Source organism: Hemicordylus capensis, chromosome 3 (genome assembly GCF_027244095.1).
Source record: "Hemicordylus capensis ecotype Gifberg chromosome 3, rHemCap1.1.pri, whole genome shotgun sequence".
Classification (NCBI taxonomy): Eukaryota; Metazoa; Chordata; class Lepidosauria; order Squamata; family Cordylidae; genus Hemicordylus; species Hemicordylus capensis.
In genome coordinates, this window is record NC_069659.1 from 28,908,109 (window position 1) to 28,928,959 (window position 20,851).

Sequence of the window (20,851 nt, forward strand, 5' to 3'; positions counted from 1 at the left end):
CAGGGTTATGCAAGGCACACAAAAGGAAAATAAAAGTCTAACGCAAACTAACAAACTGTTCCCTAGGTTAAACTTTCCCCGAAGCCAAAGCCCTGACTTCCTTCTTGAACTCACCAAAACCATGGTAGAGGATTCAAACCAATGCAGTCCTTATCTTCCAAGAATTGCAGCCATTTGCCCAGCCACACATCTGGCTGCCAGCCCATCCTAGTTTCAACTGCCCAAAGAAAGGCTTCTCTTCCCACCTCATGGCCCTCTAGGTCCCACTGTCCATGTGCTGAGTGGCTGATCTCTAGAGGTCACCGCCTGTATTTTTCTGACATTGATAACATTTTATTGGAGTTGTTTTTAAAGCTTTTTAAAATGTCATTGCAAATTTGGCCAGGCCCAATGGTCAGGATGATAAAAGCATGATAATAGATGGAAAGCTAACGTATCGCAATGCTATCACCTATTTTCCATCTCTAGGGGTGTAGATTTTGTCAAAAATCAGAATGAGTATTTTTTTTCCCCAGGTGGTACCGACTACTCCAGCTGGCTCTTGTACTACTAGGATTGTTTTGTACTTCTTTGTTTTTGAGAAACTTAACTACTAAAAACAATCAGGGACAAGTTAACCGATCGTGACAGTTTAGCACCAATTGGGGTTACATTTATATGGCTGCACACACACAACACCCATGTCACACATCCCCTACATACTAGAGTTGATTGACATTAGGGATATGCACGGATAGGGATTTGTGATCCGTTCCGATCTTGGAACAGAAGGCAAATCCCTGGGACTTTCTGTCAACTGGCAAGCTGGTTGTTTTGACGGAATGAGCTCAGAATGTTTCAAGCATCCCAAGCACCATTTTGATGGGCTTCCCCTGCTTGCTTCCTGTTGTTGGAACTGGCTTCCAATTGGCTTGCAATCATACAAATCAACTTGATTCAGGTGATAACAAGCCAACCAAGAACCAAGGATGTTACAAGCCTATTGGAAGCCAGTGCCAAAGGAAGCAAGGGGTGAAAGTCCACCAAAATGGTGCTCAGAACACTTGGAACATAACAACTCAGAACAGAGTCATTCCATTCCATGCTCAAAACAGGCCCTTCATTTGAAAGGTGTTCAAGTTTGGAACACTCGAAACAGCCCATTTTGAGTTGGAACGTTCTGTGCTCAGAACATTGTTCACATCCCTAATGGACGTGCACCCATTTCTCCAACACATTTAACAGCTCCTTGACTGGTCAATGTGTGAATTCCAGCCCACCGCTAGTATGTGTTGACTCAATACACCAGATTATTAACTCACACAGGTACAAGTGTTAACTTTGACAGCCCAGCTCCTGATTGGCATGGGTGCTGAAGATGTGGATGTCACCTATAATTTCTTGGATTTGGAAGGCTGTCGGAATGTGACAGATAAGATGCTTCTGCTGTCAGCGACTCAGTCTGTTCTGTCGATAAGCAGGAGAGTTCAGGCTCCAAGACAATCTCATCCATCAGCATTCATTAGCAGCAAATATTAAAACATCATAGACTTCTGCACTTGGTTTTCCAAGGTGATTTCTTTTTTCGTCAAGGTGAAAGAGCTTTTAGAGCCTAAAGTGCTAATGTTTTCAAAGGTTACCTAGTCAGCTTGCTTTAAAAATGATTGGATTTGATACATCAGTCTAGTTCTTAGGCCCCATATTTCTATATGTAAATCCACCAGTGGTATATTTTCCCACTTGGAAGCTATACTCTCCACCTGATCCACTATATTAAGATCATCGCTGCTGATAAAACACAGGTGATAGTCAGATGCTCTTTTAATGGAACTGCACCTTCACAGGAGCTAATTACTGGTGATCACAGTATATAACACCTTGATTCTGTTAGTTTGAAATTTTTAATCCCATCTTTTCTTTTAAGGAGCTAAAATGTACATGATCTGCCCACTACAATTTAGTCCTCACTGGTGAAGAAGGTTAGGTAGATCACCCAATGAGGATCATGTCTGAATCAAGGCTTAAATGTGGGTCTCCTTGGTCTGCGTCCTACCCACTATACCATACTGGCACTTCTTGATAATTGCTGATGTTGATATAAGAACACATTTGGGCATGGATCCCCTGTCCCATGGATCATAGTAATTCAATTTCCTAGCATACCGCACAAACTTACCAACATACTGTGCAAAATTCAGTGAGTAATTGGAAAATGAAGTGATGGCAACCATGCTATAAGAGCAAACATTAGGGAAAATACCCATGATCCCACATGCCAGTAGCTCCTACATGGGCATTCCACGGCATGGAACGTTGCTGACAGGTTTGCAGCCTGGAGACATTCACAAAAGGTACCATTTGTTATTACCTCAAGCAAATCTGTAGTGCTGGTGTTTAATTCTTTAAATAGTAGGCCCTTATCATCTATTAAAGCTTCCAATTTTGCTTATGCAAGAAATTAATTAGTTCCATGTAATACTATTTATTTGACTTCCTGTATTAGTGTATGGATTTTTCCACATTGTTCAGTGAAACAAGTGACTAAAGGAAATATGGATACATAGGAATTAACATAAATGTCTGATTAGAAACGTACTCATAGTTGCATTATGCACCTGGCACGATGCAGTTCAGATCTCATCAGCAATATGTTATTCTCCAACAGATTTTAGGTAAGTCTCTCTGCTTCTGAAATTTAACAACTATAGTGGCCTTCAAGAATATAATGCAAAGCTAAGGCACAAATGGTTAATGACATTTAGGTTAAATCAAGAGGAACATCTCTTCCAAGTCTCAGCACATAACAAAAATACTTTCTGCAGCAACTGGGAGGGATATGCAGAACTGGTCCAATTGTGAACCGAACCGCCACGAACCAGGCCAGTTCAAGTGATTCTATTGTGATCTGCTTCAAACCAGTTCGAGCTGGTCCGCAGAGCCAGCCAGCCCAGCTGATCAATTCAAACAAACCAGTTCACATACCCACGGTTCGGTCTGAATTTAGTTCAATGTCAGACCGCACCACACCGAATGGTCTGTGCACACCCCTAGCAACTGGTGAAACTTCTGGAGTATGGTGGGCACTATAGTTTCAATGGGGATATTAATACAAGACTCCAAATGATAAAAGATTTTGAAGGCACTTCCTATCAGGAAAGGCCAAAAGAACTAGATTCTTATCCTAAATAAATACTAGCTGGACTGGGCACAGAGCATCTGCGCCTCCAGCTGGCCCACCCACCACTGCTCTTCCCCACCACCACCATGCTGGCACGCCCAGTTTTCTGGCTGGCTGGCCGTTCCCCCCCCCCAACTGCCCGCTTCTTCCACACCCCACACTTCCTCACTTGTGGGCCGACCAGAAAGCCAACCTGCCACCTCCTCCCACCCCCTCCTCCAGGCGGGCGGCCGGGCCAGGCCAGCCCGCTGCTGCCTCCTCTGGCCAACTGGCGGCCAGGCCAGGCCCAGGCCGGCCCACCACCACCTCCTCCCGCCAAGCGGCTGGGCCAGGCTGGTCCGCCACCACCTTCTCCAGCTGGCCAGTGGCCGGGTCAGGCCGGCCTGCCGCCACTGCCTCCTCTGGCCGGGCGCTGCCATTGTCTCCTATCCCCATCGCTGTCCCCCAGGCAGCTGCTCTTGCAAGAGCTGCCACACATGGGAATAGCGACGGGTACGTTTAGGAGAATTAAATAGATAGATTGAAAGTAAGCAGGCTCCCAAGCATACAGATCAGATGCAGTCATGTATCTTCGTTACCATATGCAATTGATGAAATCTGGCTACACATTGCTAGCTCCATGACATGTTCGTGGGAGGGACGTGAACTCCCATGACGTTGCAATACAGTGTGCATTCTCATACACACCTCAAGAGGAGTGTTTGTTTTGGGGTTGTTGTTTTGCATGTTTCCATAACTGCATCAGGGCTAACATATTTAAAACAATGGCGAGCTAGGAAGCTTCATCAACTGGAGCGAACTACCTTTGTCTTGTGGACACCTTCAGTAAGTCCGGCAGGCATCTTCTGAAGGTTCCATAGACCAGGGTTTTTCAGCCAGTTTTGAGGGGGGGGGGTGTGTGCGCGCGCATGCAACTACCACTTTTCAGAGTACCATGTTTATGAGTACCACTTTTGCAAGTACCACTGCCATCAGACATTACTACTGTGCACAGAAGGGCAAGGTTTGCGTCAGCTGTTCCTGCAGCAAGGGAAAGTCTCCTCAGCTTACTGTTCATGTCTCCACTCTGCACTCTCCGTTGACCTGCACCTCTTTTGAAGGCCTGAGCCCCTTCAAAGTCACGGCTTGCTCCTGGGGTACCACCCCAGACATCTTCACTCCCAAAAGGGTCAGGCCAAGCAGAGTAGTGCCATGAGGCATCAAGTACTGCCTCTCGTACTGTGAAGTACCATCAGTGGTACTTGTACTATTGGTCAATAAGCACTGCTTTAGCCACAGGCCACCTTTTTTTTTTCATGACAGGAGGTCATATTACTACAGACCCAAGGTGTTCTTTCCATCCATGACTCTGGAATTACACATAAACCCTATTCAACACATGTGCATCTGTGAACAGTGTTTGCATATACAGATCTGTACACAAGGCTATTTAATACGTTTAATGTATATAAATGTATGTGGAGATATAGATTGTTTGTTTGTTTGTTTGTTATATATGTATACTCTCTCTCTCTCCCTCTCCCAAGCCCGTCTTTGCAGAGGAAGTACTCAGATCACTTGTAAAATGAATACACAGTCATTCACACAAAAAAACTGTACATTTGTACAGAAACATTTACACTTATAAAAGATAATGCCTGACATTATCTTTTACACTTATAAAAGATAATTCATCAGTATTATATATTGATTGTACAACTCTTACTGACTTGCAGCTAAATATGTGCATGATTCTCCCTGACACATATTGCACCTGAAATTATATAGCACTTTTGGTTTCTGATCTATAATGGTATTTCACAGGCGCAAGTTATCACTTTGTGTTGCATTCATCAAATGAACATGTGTGGGCCCTAGAGGCAGCACCAGCCTATAAAAATTCATGGCAAAGAGCGAAACAATGGACAGCAATTTCAAGACATCTGTTGAAAAAAACTGTGAGTTAAGGCAATTCTATGTCTTCAAGCTCTATGGGCAGCTCTTTCCATACAGTAAGTGCTAATTTGCATGCAAATAACTTGTGCTTCTTTTTGTGTTTCCAGAGAAATGTGTGAAGCAGCAACTTACAAATCTATGCTACAATGAGATGTGGGAGAGTCACATGCTCAAGCATTTCATTGCTGATGCACAAGTTGCCAGTGCACACGATACAATGGAAGTGTGGAAACAGGAACCACCTGTCCTTCACACTTCCTCAACACTTTCTGAAAGCATCTGAACCTCCCAGGAAGACATAGGAACGTAGGAAACTGCCTTATACTGAGGCAGACCATTGGTCTATCTAACTCATTATTGTCTACACTAACAGCAAGCTCTCCAAGCTTTCAAGCAGAGGTCTTTTCGAGTCCTTCCTGGAGATGCCAGAGATTGAACCTGAGACCCTCTGCATGCAAGCAGATGCTCTTCCACTGAGCTACAGCCCCATCCAGTAAGGCATGGGTAGGCAACATGTGGCCCTCCAGCCACTGAGGAACTACAACTCCCATCAATCCCAGACACATTTTGTTACAGCTGGGGATGATGCAAGACATCGCTCGGCAACGTCGTCCATAGCACAGCACACACGTCACCCATGCAAATACAACCCAGGGCAGACCCTGCTTAGCAAAGGCAACAATTCATGCTCACTACTGCAAGAGGTGTTCTCCTCCCCTCCTAGGCCTCGGTGTGCACACTACCGCATGAAGGTTTTAAATGTAACTGTAATGGCAACATAATCCATGGTTATTATGTCATGTGGAATGAGCATTGTATGGGGTTGTGGGTTATGAGGTTATATAAGATGTATTTATGGAACTGTGTTGCCGTGTATGTTATTGCTTGTAAGCCACCTTGAGTCCTATGGGAGTAGGGCAACATATAAATCTAACTAAATAAATAAAATAAATAAAAAATTACTTAAGGATCAGGAATCACAAGGACAAGATCTAGCACATCAAAATTTTAACAATGGGAATGTATTATGTTCCCCAGCTGTAAGTAGGAATCCCATTTTAACTTGCAGACTGTGTTACTAAGGAAATTATTTCCTTAATCTCCTTGTCCCATCTCCATGAGATAACTATTCCACTGAAAAGCAGTGTTCAAACTACTAAACAGACGGAACAACCAAATTAAAATGTTAGTGCGCCCCTTTTCATCCTAGCTCTTAGGCACTCATTGATGGCACCATCCATCAAGAACCAGCTATCTCAGGATGGATCATAAGCCCAGTGCAATGTAATTACTGAACTAGAAGTATTGCATTGCACAGCATGAAATGAATTGGCAACTCTGCTTTCCACCTTATGAAGCCACTGACTAATGATTGAGTACTGCAATTCGGGTTGGGGTGGGGGTGGGGGTGGGGAGTGAGGGAGAAACCAAGCACAGTCTTCCACACTCCCATTACACAGGGCATTAAAGTGAGGCTAATATGTAACAAAGGCATTAAGATAGTGAACAGCAATGGGGTGGGGCATCGTATTTGGCCACCACTGAATGACAACCAAGAGGTGAGGAGCCCCACACCCTGTACAGAAAGCAGGACTGGAAGAGCAGCACTCTCTGTCAAGGGCACCAGTACTGCTGGCAAGTGAATGGCATCACCAATCATATCCCTCGGTGATTTGCTATTCACCACATGCATGCACACCTACCCAGTGCCCCTCCAGTCCCGCTGCCTCCCAGCAACTCCCACTGGTAGGAGCAGCATGATTCTCTCTTCCAGAAAAAGGGATGTTCTGCCCACTTGTGACACAGAGCACCTGTAGAGGGACTGGGGGAGTGACCCAAAGGCCCTCCGTTACCCATCCTCAAAATCTCTCATTATGTATGTGCTTTTTTAGGATGTCAGGCATTGATTTTCAATTCCCCGGTCAATCCTAGTATTCATTCCTTCTTTTGGAAATACATCTTGGAAAGACCTCCCTGAAATTCCCACAGTTTAGCAACCAACTGCATTTGGCTTAACTACTCTTTTGTTCACATAAGCAGGGGCTAGTGTGCCTGACACAGGGGCATAATTACAATAGGGCAAGGGGAGACAGTTGTCTGGGGGTCCACTGCCTTGCCCCCCCCCCGAGGCTAGTCACATGACTGACTCCCCCAGCCGCGCGCCCGCCCAGGCTTCCTTCAGTTGTATTCATCCTCCAAAATTGATGTGAGTGTTAAGACCTGGAGCTACCAGAACAGCATGTCTTTCTCTAGTACCATTAAATGACTTGCATCATCCCCAATTTACAAAACCTTAAAAAAAAAAATTTAGGATGGTGTTCTATTGTGGCACATAGGTTTTTTTTAATATATATGTTTCTCTCTCTCTCTATATATATATATATACAGGTGAAACTCGGAAAATTAGAATATCGTGCAAAAGTCCATTAATTTCATTAATGCAAATTAAAAGGTGAAACTGATATATGAGACAGACGCATTACATGCAAAGCGAGATAAGTCAAGCCTTAATTTGTTATAATTGTGATGATCATGGCGTACAGCTCATGAAAACCCCAAATCCACAATCTCAGAAAATTAGAATATTACATGGAACCAAGAAGACAAGGATTGAAGAATAGAACAATATTGGACCTCTGAAAAGTATACAGTGTACTGTGCTTGATTAGCCAGCAAACTCGCCTGACCTGACCCCATAGAGAATCTATGGGGCATTGCCAAGAGAAGGATGAGAGACAGGAGACCAAACAATGCAGAATTGCTGAAGGCCGCTAATGAAGCATCCTGGTCTTCCATAACACCTCATCAGTGCCACAGGCTGATAGCATCCATGCCACGCCACATTGAGGCAGTAATTGCTGCAAAAGGGGCCCAAACCAAGTACTGAATACATATGCATGCTTATACTTTTCAGAGGTCCGATATTGTTCTATTCTTCAATCCTTGTCTTCTTGGTTCCATGTAATATTCTAATTTTCTGAGATTGTGGATTTGGGGTTTTCATGAGCTGTACGCCATGATCATCACAATTATAACAAATTAAGGCTTGACTTATCTCGCTTTGCATGTAATGCGTCTGTCTCATATATCAGTTTCACCTTTTAATTTGCATTACTGAAATTAATGGACTTTTGCACGATATTCTAATTTTCCAAGTTTCACCTGTATATATATATATATATACACACACACAATATGCTTTTTGTTACCATTCAGCTTCTTTTAAGATTTCTTTATTTCATAAGCTGAACTTCAGTGAGGGGGGCATTTTAAAATCTTGTCTCTGGGCCCACTCCAACCTTGCTACACCCCTGGCCTGACACAATGGTAGTAGTAAGTATATGTTAGGCCAGTAGCAGTAAAAGGGTGGACCTTTTCACTAAATCAGTGGCAAGCAACTCCTTTCCTAGAACTGTCTCCAACTATGACCATTTCACTTGGCTTGCCTTTGAGGAACAGATAAGTTAGCGAGGCTCCTTTCCGATTTCCTCCTCATCTTTTCTAGAGTTGCCCTGGGACTCTGGAACGCGCTTCCTAATGAAATTAGTTTCCGCTTCTCTGAACATTTTTAACATTTTAACTTACCTGTTTTGTCAGGCTTTTAGTTTATAATTTTGGTTTTTAGCATTTTATTGTATTTTAAGTTGTTTTAATTATGTTAATGTTTTGTGTATATTGTGAACCGCCCAGAGACTTTTTGTATAGGGCAGTATAAATAAATAATCTACCTTTTGGCAGGAAGGCCCTGTAGAAATGTAGTAAATCTACCTTCCATGGGCCCCACCAAGTAGGAGACGGCTGCCGCTGCCAAGGAAGAGCAGGGAAGTAGTGCTGCCACCACTTCATGGTTGTGCTGCTGGAGCCAGTGGGTAGATGGGTGCGGGGTGGGGCACAGCCTCCTTCTCCTGCTCCGCCACCATGACCAGCGCCAGCCGGGGCCTGGCGTGGCCCACTCCGGCCTATGTGCACGTGCACTCTCTCTTTCACTGGTGGCGGCAGCTTCTTTCCCCTCAATGAGCGCCCCCTCCCAGCCCTCCAATCACCAAGGCTCTTGCCACCCACCCCTCCACCTGCGCCCGCTCCAAGACCAATCGGCAGGAACGTCTCCCTCTCCCGCCTAGGCTGCCAATTGTTTTAGCACCACGGTTGCCTCTAAGGCAGGGTTTCTCAACGTGTGGGTCCCCAGATGTTATTGGACTTCAACTCCCATAATCCCTAGCCCCAGTGGCCTTTGGTAGGAATTATGGGAGTTGAAGTCCAATTACATCTGGGGACCCACACGTTGAGAATCCCTGCTCTAAGGCATGCACACGCTCACAAGTTTTCTGATGTCCGCTCAGTTAATTTTAGATCCCGCTCAGGTTGAATTTGAAAGGCCCCACTCTGAATGCATGTGCAAACACAGTGCCTTGATACTGCTGCCCAGAACAAAACTCATTCCGCACAGAGATGGGGAAAAAAAAAAGAGAGGGACCACTGTTTAGCACTGCGAGGGCGGGGCTTGCCACATACACCGTAAGCATTTTATATGGCGAGATACTACTGACTAAGGCCCAGAGCTTTGATTCCTTAATAATCCCCACCCCCCTGTTAACCTAACTGTCTGCAATAGATCCAGGTTGTATTCAACTGTAGCAATACACACATTTCAGTAATAAAAAACAACACTTTATTTGCAAAATAAAAGTAATTACATAGTGATATAAATAAACTGACATGTACATATAATCTATGTAAATCCCACAAGAAATATTCCTGCTCAAACACTTGAATGTCAAAGTGGGCCACCAAAATTATCTACAGAAGCCAAAAGTTGTAATGACTGGATTAGAAACAAATGGTTAAATCTGGGTTTTCACACATGAAACTTCATTTATTCTTTTTCTACAAACAAACATACTGAGGAGGAAATCTACTGGGAGCCTCAATATCTGACTTTTCAAAACTCCTCTAGAAAAGAGTGTACCTCATATTAAAGGTATTATTCTCAGGGTTAACACTGTGTAATTTTTAAGGCCTAGCTTTAATCTCATTCTTTCAGATCAAATGCAAATACAGTATATGCTGAAGGCTCCTATGGATTTAGAACACTCTTAAAATGACAATACCAAGCCTTGATTCTTAATGTGGACGTAAAGCTATACAACAGAGAATGCAAGAGGACATTAACACTTCTTCTCTTACACTGAAATGCAATTTCACACATAAGCTCCATTTACACAGGCACACTGACTTACTGAGCACCAATCCGCAGCTTCTTTTAAAATCTGAACACATAAATGTTCAACTCTGGCCAACAAAACAAAACAAAGGTGTACTGCCAAGGTGTAAGTATCACAGTATCAAAACAATGTAAAGCAGGGTTTTCACTGATGGTGAAATGATCTGGAGACCATTCTGCCCAACACTTTTACTGAAACCAGCTACCCTTAGAAAGGAAGAAGTACAGACAACAAAGCACAGCAGTGTTAACTGTGGTTTCCCAACTTCATTGCAAGTGCCCTTCTCGTTGAATCCGAAGGCGCTCTTTCTCCACTTGCAAACGTTCTTTCTCAATTTGCAACTTCTCTGATTCAAATTTCAAGAACTGCAACCTCTCCTTCTCCAGCTGCAAGCGCTCCTTCTCAATTTTCAGTTTTTCTGTTTCTAAATCCAGAGGTTGCAAGACAGGCTTTTCTGACTGGCTGGGATCATTCTCCAAGCTGGGTTTCTCAGCATGCAGAGCTTCAAGCCTCAATTTCTCCCGCTCAATCTGTAGCCGCTCCTTCTCCAGCTGAAGCCTCTCGTGCTCCAGGTCAATGTGCCGCAGCCGCTCTTTTTCAATCTGCAGGCGCTCCTTCTCAACCTGCAACCGTTCGGCTTCGATATCCAGTCGCTGCTTCTCTAGCTCCAGCTTCTGTTTCTCCAGGCTGATCAGCAAATGGGAATCCTCATAGGCCAGCCTAGCCTGAGCAGAGCTGAGATTGCCAAACTCTTCAATATGGGTGAAATCAGGAAGGTCACTTTCCTTTTTGGAATCTGGCAACACTGAGGACAGAATCTCTTCTTCCTCCTCAATAGGAAACTAAGCAAAAGTAACTGAAATATTAACTGATCATTATAACTGCAAATTAAAAAAACCCTTCATTTTTCACTGACAGACCACACATTTACTACATGTGCAAACCTGATGCTTACGCTCTCTGTATTCACACAGAAGCAGCTCCGGCATAAACTAAGCCTGAAAGCTGATGTTACACAAACAACGTGATTGCAGTTAAAAAGAAAAGCCCTGTGCCTCATCATCTTCTCTGCACCCTAACATATTGTAAACTAAAATGCATGATATTTGTGGGGATGGGCAAATCATGTCCCAACTGGCCAGGGACTTTTTTGTATGTGTGTGTGTGTGTGTGTGTGTGTGTGTGTATAAAAATCACATAGACACACACAACCCATAGAATAATGTATGTCACATCCCATGGTTTAGTGAATGTCACCAGTGAGGGGGGGCAGGGCGGGGGACACAGGGCTGTGGCTTTTAGCACAGGACCTCCATATTATCTAGTTTCAGCCTGAAATGGCAGGCAGGAGTATGATGGCAAAGCTATATCAGCTTATAAATCTGACACCTTGTTGATGGAAAAATGCACTCCAGAAAGATATGGCAGTCAATTTCTTGAACCTAAATATTTACTAAAGGTGGGTTCAAACAGCACAGCGGTAAGTCTGGATCTGTCAACTGTCAGTTCTCAGTGAGCATGGGTTCCTGGCATAAGCTGCTGGTTCCCAGCCTTCCATACTGCCTCTTGACATCAGTAGCCAGGATTATAATTGGGTGGCAGATGCCAGGTGGCAGAGGGACGTTCTGCTCTGCAACCTGACATTAGTGAGTTCCAATGACACAGATGTGGGGAATTAGTGGCTCGCACCAGGAGCGCCACCTAGTGGCACAGCGGGGAAGTAACTTGCCTATGGAGTAAGAGGTTGCTGATTTGAATCCCCATTGGAATGTTTCCCAGACTATGGGAAGCACCTATATCAGGCCACAGCAATATAGGAAGATGCTAAAAGGCATCATCTCATACTGCGTGGGAGATGGCAATGGTAGAACCCTCCTGTATTCTACCAAAGACAACCACATGGCTTTGTGGTCGCCAGGAGTCGACACCGACTCAACGGCACAACTTTACTTTACCAGGAGCGCACACTTGCTGGGAACTAGCGGCATCAGACTTGCCACCATGTTGTCTGAACCTGCCCTAAGAAACCTAATTCCTCTGCACAAATGTCAGAATTTATTTTTCTACTACTAGCTTGTCCCATCTCTAAAAGGTGGAACACACTATAACAGGAAAGTCACAAATAAAATGTCCATTTAAAAATCACGTTGAATACATACATACTAAAAAGTCAGTTGTAATTATAAGTGTAATCCTAGCTGCTAGTCAAATAGAAATGTCTTCTGAAAGAGGCTCTCAAGCTAAGGCTTTCATAAGTCTCCAACAAAATGAACCACAGGTTCATAATGAATACCAAAATCACTTTCCCTTGTAAACATATTATCCAAACTTAGTGTACTAGTGTAATGCTTAAGGTAGCTTACTCATCACATATAAGAGATTGTGGGGAGAGGAGTCACTATACATAGAGGGGGACTTATACAATAATTGAGCTAGGATGATTTGTAAAAAGTACCTGATGTACCTGATGCATATTTAAACACACTGCTCGACATTCCATGCAGCGGTACGTTGGCACTAGGAAACAATGGAAGTACAGGTGCGCAACTGTGTGCACACAATTTTAAGTAATTGCACAATTGTCCTGTTGTGCAACACCGTCAAGGCTGCCTTTCATGTTGCAGAGCAGTACTGCTGCACGGAATGCCAGCCACTTCCTGGACAATAATGACTTACTTCAAAACTCTGTGGATCCTCCACTTTGACTTCTGTTAGTGATCCACCTGCTTCCCGGAAGTCTGAAATATTCTGCCATTCAAAGTTAGATTCACTTGGAAATCCCAACTTCTCATCAATATCTTCATTGAGAGAGTCATCCAAATCAGATGAAGGAAGGTGAAAGCCAGCACCCACAAGTTTTATATTGGCATTCAGTCGCTTTCGCTTCATAAGGGCCCTCCAATCGAGGTATCGTCTTTTCACTTCTGTCCCTGTTCTCTGCTCTCCTTCACCTACAGCATTCACACACTCTGCTATTTCTTCCCAGGCCTTCCGCTTCATCTCATTAATGGTTGTATTTAGTTGTTTGGAAAAAAGCACTTCTCTCCGTTTTCGTATTTCTTTAAGTAGTGTTTGAGTTTCCTGAACACTAAAATTGCTTTTCCTTTTCCTTTTTAGCTGTTTCATCTTTTCCAATGCTCAGTGTTTCTGTAGCAGACAAAAAAGATAAGTGCTGAATTCCTTTGTTCCATAACAGTTGCCCTGGCACTCACTATGCTCCTGAAGAGCAGTGAGTTCTCATTCTAACTTGCTAGTTTCCCCCCTTAAATAAATGTAAGTTTTGGGCAGTATAAAAATATGTAAAATAAAATAAATAAATAAATATCCTAAGTGAAAAGACCAAACAAGCAAATGTAGAAGAGAAATATATAGAAACTGCATTTTAGCTAATGAACGTGATTCCTAAATCGGGTCCATTAAATAATTTAGATTGGTTAACAGATGCTCAGTTAGGATCTGCTTTCTAATAACAGAGCATGTAACAGCAAAAGATAACTTTGTGTGATACCTAGGTTTTATCCCAAAGAATTTTTTTTTAACACAAGTATCTGGTAGTGGCTAAAATAAAAGTACTTTCCTGAAATTTTACCAATTTGGCCAAGCCAACTTCAATTCCTGGTTAGAGAAGCTGGTTTCAAATCGGCGAAATATTGGTAACACAGCATGGGAACTGGTCTTGGGCAGGCTGAGACAGCACATCAACTGGGAACTTGTGCTTTCAGTTGCTGACATCTTAAAGAACTGCTATTGGCTTACTGCCATGCCAGGGGTCATGTGACTCACCCAATGTGTAGTAGTGGTAGAAGAAAAAAAGGCTCCATACTAAGGGTGATTAGAAAAGGAACCAAAAACCAAGAGGCCAGAATCGTAATGCCTTTATATAAGGTCTGCACAACATAAGGCCCAGGGGCGGGATCTGGCCCACAAGGACTTCTGTGTTGGCCCACAAGAAAGAATGTTCTGCAGCGTCAGAAAGAACCATGAAGAGCTCTTGGCATGTCCTGCTTTCAAGAAGAAGTGGCGCAACATAGTTGGCCACTTGAGAACAGCTGACCCCCATCTCCCGTGTTGGTCCCACACCCGCTGACACGCCTCATCCTTCTTTCCCCTCACCTTTCTGACTGACTCTAACCCTCTGCTCATCTCTTTAATATTCTTAATAATCAACTTTAAAGCAATAATTGGTGTGCTGAAAATTGACCTCAGCCCCCACGCACCAAGTCACAGTTCATTCAAGCTCACTGGGGCATTTGAGTTGCTCGCCCCTATATAAATCAATGGTGTAAATACATATGGAATAATGCAAACAGTTCTGGTTGTATCATCTCAAAAAACGGTATTATACAACTAGAAATGGTGCAGAAAAGAGCACCCAAAATTATCAAGAGATGCAAATGCTTTTGCTAATAGGGGAAGACTAAAGCATTTGAGATTTTTTTTAGTTTAGGAAAAAAGTCAGCTAAAAGTAGGGAGGTCATAATACAGATTTATTCAATTATGTAGGGTTTGGAGAAAGTAGATAGAATTTTTTTTTCTCCCTCTCATAATACTAGAATATGATCACCCAATGAAACTACTTGGCACACAAAAGAAATTATTTCTTCACATGATACAGAATTAACTTTGTGGAATTCATTGTGATAAAATCTGATTAGCCACTGGCTTGGATAGCTTTAAAAGATTAGATATTCATGGAGAATGGGTCTATTCATGGCTATTAGCCATGACAGCTAAACAGAACCTCAAGGTTCAGAGGTAAGGTGTTGTTGAAAATCATCTGCTGGGGGAGCATCATTGCCTTCCCTGAAGCATTTGGCTGGCCATGGTTTGAAACAGTATGTTTCAAAGGCTCTTCAGTATGTTTATGTTCCATTTGCCAATGAGAGTGACAAATGTTAAATAGCATCTACTGATATTTCAATAATTTTAATATGACACTGGGCTGCAGCACAACTCAGTCTGCTTCTCCTAAGCTCTTAACAATTTTGGAGTGACTGGAGAGCAAGTCTGCTAAGCAGCAGAAAGATCAGAAACTCAGGATATAGACATATCGTTTTTGTCTTCTGATGAACACTATATAATAATGGGCTAATTAATTCAGAAACAGCAACAGATGCTGCATCTGTATGCAGGGATGCTGAACTTTCCCCACAGCCAGATGAACTTTTAAAATTTTTGGCTCCTTCTGTACCATTTGCCATCAAGTCTCATGAATTATTAGTCTTTGCACGGATTAAAGCAATCAGGAGTTTAAGCTAACATGAATTATGGGGATGCACTGCTCTGATGGAGTGCACAACACTATCATATAAATGTAGCTCAATTAGCTGTATTTTGTGACTGCAAAATTCTTACAATGAAAACTTATGGATAGAAAATGGCAAAGAAAAACAAAGTTAATTGATCAGTTCATGACAGACAAAGCTAAAATCTTAAAAATAAAGGATTGCTTCTCTCTTTTGTATTAATACAAGTAAAAGTTGAATGTTGTATTCTAAGAAATTCAAGTCACATGAGCACCATTAAAATGAGTGCTTACATGGTAAGTTAACTGTGACTATTAATTTCAGTGGGACTTGGGAACCCTAACACCACCTAGAGATATACATATCAGGCAGTATAGAATTATGATAAACAAACAAACAAACTTCTTATCATCCTCTAACTATAGTTCTTATGCTCTTTTAGATTAGATATTTGTCCTGCTGTCTTCAATTCTCCTACTCATTTCAAAAGCTGGAGTCTATATTCAGTTGAACATATGCAAAGATTCCATATACAGAGTCAGTCCACTGATCCATCTAGCTTAGTGGTGTCTACACTGAATGGCAGTGGCTTCTCAGATTTTCAGACAGGATTATTTTCCTGCACAACCTGGAGATATAAGATATTGAACCTTGGACCTTCTGCATGGAGAGCATATGCTTTATCACTGAACCCTATCCTCACTCCTGAAGTGCTAGAAGGTTCAATCCATGGAAAGTTGGCCTGAACAAGCCTAACTGATGAGGACTGTTTATCTTCTGTTAGGCACAAAAGGGGAGTATACATGTGTAAAAGCATTTGAAATATGACCAAAACTCAAAAGCCTGGTCAACAAAATGTGTGTTACTACAATCCATCCAAAGTTTGTGCCCCATATTTTTAAAGTTTACAGTCCAGTTCTTTGGACCCAAGCCCAGCTGTACTAAGAATATTTGCTTCAAAGAGCATACCAAAGATTAACACTCTAATTTAGAGAAATCAAAGAATATTGCCTAAACTTAGGCCTTTTCCTGTAGAGAGCAGCTTGGATCATTGATTAAGTGTCATCAAGTTGGTGTCAACGCTTAGCAACCACATAGATAGATTCTCTCCAGGATGATCTGCCTTCAGCTTGGATCATTATGGATGTCTTATCTGCTACACTTCCCTGCACATGGTATTCTGTGGGTTTGAATTGCACGGGGTTTACTATTGGAATCTTAGGCAGCTGGTGATATTATCATCTTCCATATTTAATCCTTTTCAACTCAGTAAACTACTGGTCATCATAATCTTCAGCTAGTAGAAATATGCAAATTTCAGCCTTTTAAAAAAAACAAACACCAAGACGACTGATTGTGTTATAAATCTACTAGCCCAGACCTAGGGGAAGTAAATTGTGCATACAATCAGGTTAAAATTTATTTCAGTTTAACTTCCTCTGGGTCTCAGCCATTATATCTAAATCTTATCCGATTCTCCCACCAGTATTTTATCACGGCCTTGAGGCTATAATGCTTCCTATACCTACCGGGGATGCAAGCCACACTGAACACAATGGGGCTTACTTCAGTGAACAGGCTGGAGGGCAGGTTCCCATCTTGTGAGAACTCTTAATGCCCCAGAACACAGAGAGAACTGGTTTTACTCCACTTGCTTATGTATCTGGAAGTCAAATTACCAGGCTGGATCAACACATACAACCTAACGAGGAGACAAAATCTTGCAATGGTAGAATGGGTGACATCACTTCATGAGAAGGGAAACCACATTTTTAATGTTTCCCTAGAGATTTTACAACACACACATGCCCTGCAAGCACACAACCACCACCAAATGCAGTACTAGCCCATTAGAAAATAAATAAGCAAGCCACAATCTGGTGGATTTCTTAAAGGTAAAGTTGTGCTGACAAGTCGGTGTCGACTCCTTGCACCCACAGAGCCCTGTGGTTGTCTCTGGTAGAATACAGGAGGGGTTTACTATTGCCTCCTCCCGCACAGTATGCGACGATGCCTTTCAGCATCTTCCTATATCACCGCTGCCCGATATAGGTGTTTCTAGTCTGGGAAATATACCAGCAGGGATTCAAACCAGCAACCTTCTGCTTGTTAGTCAAGCATTTCCCCCACTGCGCCACTTAAGGTGGACTGGTGGATTTTTTACAACCTGTGTCTAAAATGACACAATTTACAGCCCATTTAGTCATCTGGATGGTTCTTAGGTCCATCCAAATGACAAATACACATGGTCATTTCTTAGGACCAACCAAAATGACACAAAGCTTGCTGCATACAACTGATAAAGTATTACCAAACTGTGTCTTTTATTTATTTATTTTATTTTTAATTTTTATTATTATTCCCTGCAAGCATATAACTATCACAGGAAGGATACAGCTTCCCCCTTCCCCTTAAATGGCACAGACTAACAAGCAGAAGGTTGCCAGCTCAAATCCCCGCTGGCACTATATCGGGTAGCAGTGATATAGGAAGATGCTGAAACGCATCGTCTCATGCTGCACGGGAGGAGGCAATGGTAAACCCCTCCTGTATTCTACCAAAGAAAACCACAGGGCCCTGGGGGCACCAGGAGTCGAAATCGACTTGACGGCACACTTTACTTCGCTTTCCTCCATGTATTTGCAGGAGCACAATACACACACAGGTGGAGGTCTGGACGACTTTAAAACAACATCCCTCACCTGAAGTGGTACAGTCCACTCTTACCTCCCTCCTGCTCATTGTACAGACTTGGAAGCGGAGGGAAGAGCGAGGCCAGGGAGAGGGGCCCATCCTTCTCCTTGACCAGAAGTGCGCGGAGACGGGCGGACGGGAGAGCACGGCTATTTGCCTGAGCGAGAACGAGGGCTGGAGCCCTCCACCTGGCTGCCCTCCACCCCACGCTGGACGGAGAAGGAGCAGTCCTAACAGTCTCTCCTCAGCGTTTGGGCCTCGGGGAGTAGACGCCCCTCAAGGGCAGCAATACATAATACATATATATACATATATATATTTTAAAGCAGCGTCATGTGAACGCAGGGAGGAGGAGAAGGGAAGAGCCGAGTTCGCCTGACAAACGAAGAACTGAGAGTCGTCGTCGACCCCGCTCCACACACGGGCAGACGCCGCGGCTCCTCCCCTTCCTTCCTTCCTTCTCCCTCCCTCCTTCACTAGCGCGAAAGCTACTCACCTGCGCGCAACGCTCCCCCTCGGAACGCTGGCCTTTTGACCCACCCCCCTACCGCGGGCGAGCCCGCTTGTCACTCACCCACACACCCCGCGCTCCTATTGGGCAGCGCCGCGCGCTCGTCGTCGGCCGCGCACGCTCCCCACAGGTTCCAACCGCCTCCGTCTGCCGCCCCGCCCCTTTCCCAACTCGCGCAACTTTGCCCACCGTTTGCCCGCCATCGCCCCCTCTCCACCGCGCCTCTCCTTAGCTGGTGCCTATTGGTTGGTGGGGCTGCTTGTCATCTCGAAGGGGTCGCTCTCATTGGTTGCGAAAGCGCGGGGCAGGGGAGCTGATGTTCAGCGCCCCTCCCTGTCGTCCGAGGAGAAGGAATCAGACGAGACGCGGGCGGGGACGGAAGCGCTTAGTTGCGCGATGGGGCCCGCCCTCGGCATGCGCCGTCAGGTCGGCACGCCTTCCCCAGTGGCAAAGGGGCGGGTGCTTCTAGAAACCGCCTTCAAGGCTGCATGATAGATAGATAGATAGATGCATGCGTGCATACATAGAAGTATTCTTTTCGTTGTTCTATGCAAGACTCTATAAAAGGTGCTCTGTCTTTTAATCCGTATGTTCCCTCTCCGGAAGAGAACTAGGAGGAGCCCCTTTGGAAGAGCGGCGCCTGGCCGCAGCGCTGTTTCCATGGAAACGGGCGGGGCGGGAACTGTTATTTCATAAGCATGCGAGAAGAGCCCCGCTGCTGGCTCAGACCAAAGGCCCGACCTAGTCCAGGGCCTCCCACACAGTGGCCAAACAGAAGATGCTCCTGGGAAGCCCAGAAGCGGGACTTGCTGGCAAATAGCCCTCTCCCGCTATTGCTTCCTAGCACTTGCATTATGTGGGCTGCACATAGAAGCCGTTAGTACCTACAGATTTGGCTTCTCTCCCTTCAAAGCTATCTAGGCTGGTGTTCTGTTGAGAGAGGAACGGTTTTGCTGCACAACCCAAGCCCTTCAAGGAGGGTGGGGGGAGACTGTAGAATAAAGTTATTGACCTTTTGCACATGTATTCGGGCACAGCCAAAGCATTGCGCAAAGTCCATAGGAAGACAGGACATTCAAGAATTTGGACGATCACAGATGCACGACTTTGGAAAACAACGTGGCTTCATATGGCTGCCAGTAAGTCTGTAAATTGGGAACATGCTGGAGATATGTTGGGAATCAAGAGGGTGCACTCAGCACTGTCCTTAGGGCATGGCAAGCAGGGCGACCGCCTCAGGCCTCACTCTTTAACCCCCATTAGAATTAACTGGAAAGGAGCCCCACACCTCACCAGGGTTCTCTAAGGACAGCCCTGCATGCACTCCTGGCTGATTTATTGTCCAGACCACCCAAGCCCGTTCCTGCACTCTCCATCCATCCATCCATCCACCCAACTTCAAATCTTTGTTACAAATGTCAGGCAAAGAATTTCAGGAACCAGACTTGGACAGGTTGACGACACACCTGCCAGGAACACACACTCTCAGTTCCAAACATATCTCTAACATGCTCCACACACACTTATAGGCTCACTGGCAGTCGAGCCAATTTTCCTTGCAAGTGAAAAGCAGGGGCGGGGCGGGGGGTTGTTTACTTCGCTTAAAATGGCAAGATTCATGGAGCACAAGTTGGCCAACAGTATTTTTGAGTCATTCCTGTGTCTGGAAGAGTGACATGGAAAGGCATTACATGCTTCTGTATACGTACGAGGAAAAGGCAGTGTTGTGTTCTGATCATGGATATTTGGGTTTTGGAAACACGTTCAAGTTCTCATTTGGATCCAATTCACACTTTATGCAGCATTTGTAGGATTGCTCAGACTTTATGATGATTACTGCTGAGAAACAGACATGCCTATAAATGTGCAGTGATATGTCCCAATTAGCTGCAGCTTCCCAGTGCATGATGCAGTTGACTTACCAAGTTGACTTACCAAGAGTCCCTTTTTAGCAGGGACATTCCTTATTTCAGCCCAAAATTGTCTGTCCCTTGTGGGATGCCATTTAGCCTTTGTTTTCAACTAATGGGAAGAATGTACGACCCAGTCAAAACAGTTATTTTCACTAATAACGAAATAACAGTGA

General features: G+C 44.1%; 2 protein-coding genes across 8 annotated transcripts in view; one reads left to right on the forward strand and one right to left on the reverse strand.

The window, feature by feature from the left end:
* The window catches only part of GRIA4 (glutamate ionotropic receptor AMPA type subunit 4), a 366,881-nt gene extending 360,928 nt beyond the window's left edge, over positions 1 to 5,953 (forward strand). For 2 of the 3 annotated variants that reach the window (XR_008320486.1, XM_053313245.1), the window contains one exon: positions 4,961 to 5,953. Coding sequence is in view for 1 of the 3 variants with exons in the window: in XM_053313245.1 (XP_053169220.1) it covers positions 4,961 to 5,014 (54 nt within the window). In the remaining 2 variants the exon portion in view is untranslated. The remainder of the gene's footprint in view (positions 1 to 4,960) is intronic. The other variant, XR_008320487.1, reaches the window with a different exon arrangement.
* A 3,785-nt stretch (positions 5,954 to 9,738) lies between these two features.
* MSANTD4 (Myb/SANT DNA binding domain containing 4 with coiled-coils) lies at positions 9,739 to 19,111 on the reverse strand. 5 transcript variants are annotated; one of them, XM_053311996.1, is made up of 3 exons: positions 18,955 to 19,111; positions 12,991 to 13,461; positions 9,739 to 11,156 (listed from the first exon to the last, which is right to left on the reverse strand). In XM_053311996.1, the coding sequence occupies exons 2-3, from the start codon at positions 13,438 to 13,440 to the stop codon at positions 10,581 to 10,583; spliced, it is 1,026 nt and encodes a 341-aa protein (XP_053167971.1). In that variant the 5' UTR covers positions 13,441 to 13,461; positions 18,955 to 19,111; the 3' UTR covers positions 9,739 to 10,580. The 5 variants fall into 5 exon arrangements, with proteins under 5 accessions (XP_053167971.1, XP_053167970.1, XP_053167968.1 ...); XM_053311995.1 differs by having other exon boundaries at positions 18,829 to 18,967; XM_053311993.1 differs by lacking the exon at positions 18,955 to 19,111 and adding an exon at positions 18,751 to 18,893.
* Positions 19,112 to 20,851: the final 1,740 nt, after the last annotated feature.

Coding starts and splice junctions, on each gene's coding strand:
- MSANTD4 (XM_053311996.1), bottom strand. CDS start 13,440: ATGAAACAGCTAAAAAGGAAAAGGAAAAGCAATTTTAGTGTTCAGGAA. Junction 11,157..12,990: donor AGGATCCACAGAGTTTTGAA/GTAAGTCATTAT, acceptor ACTTTTGCTTAG/TTTCCTATTGAGGAGGAAGA.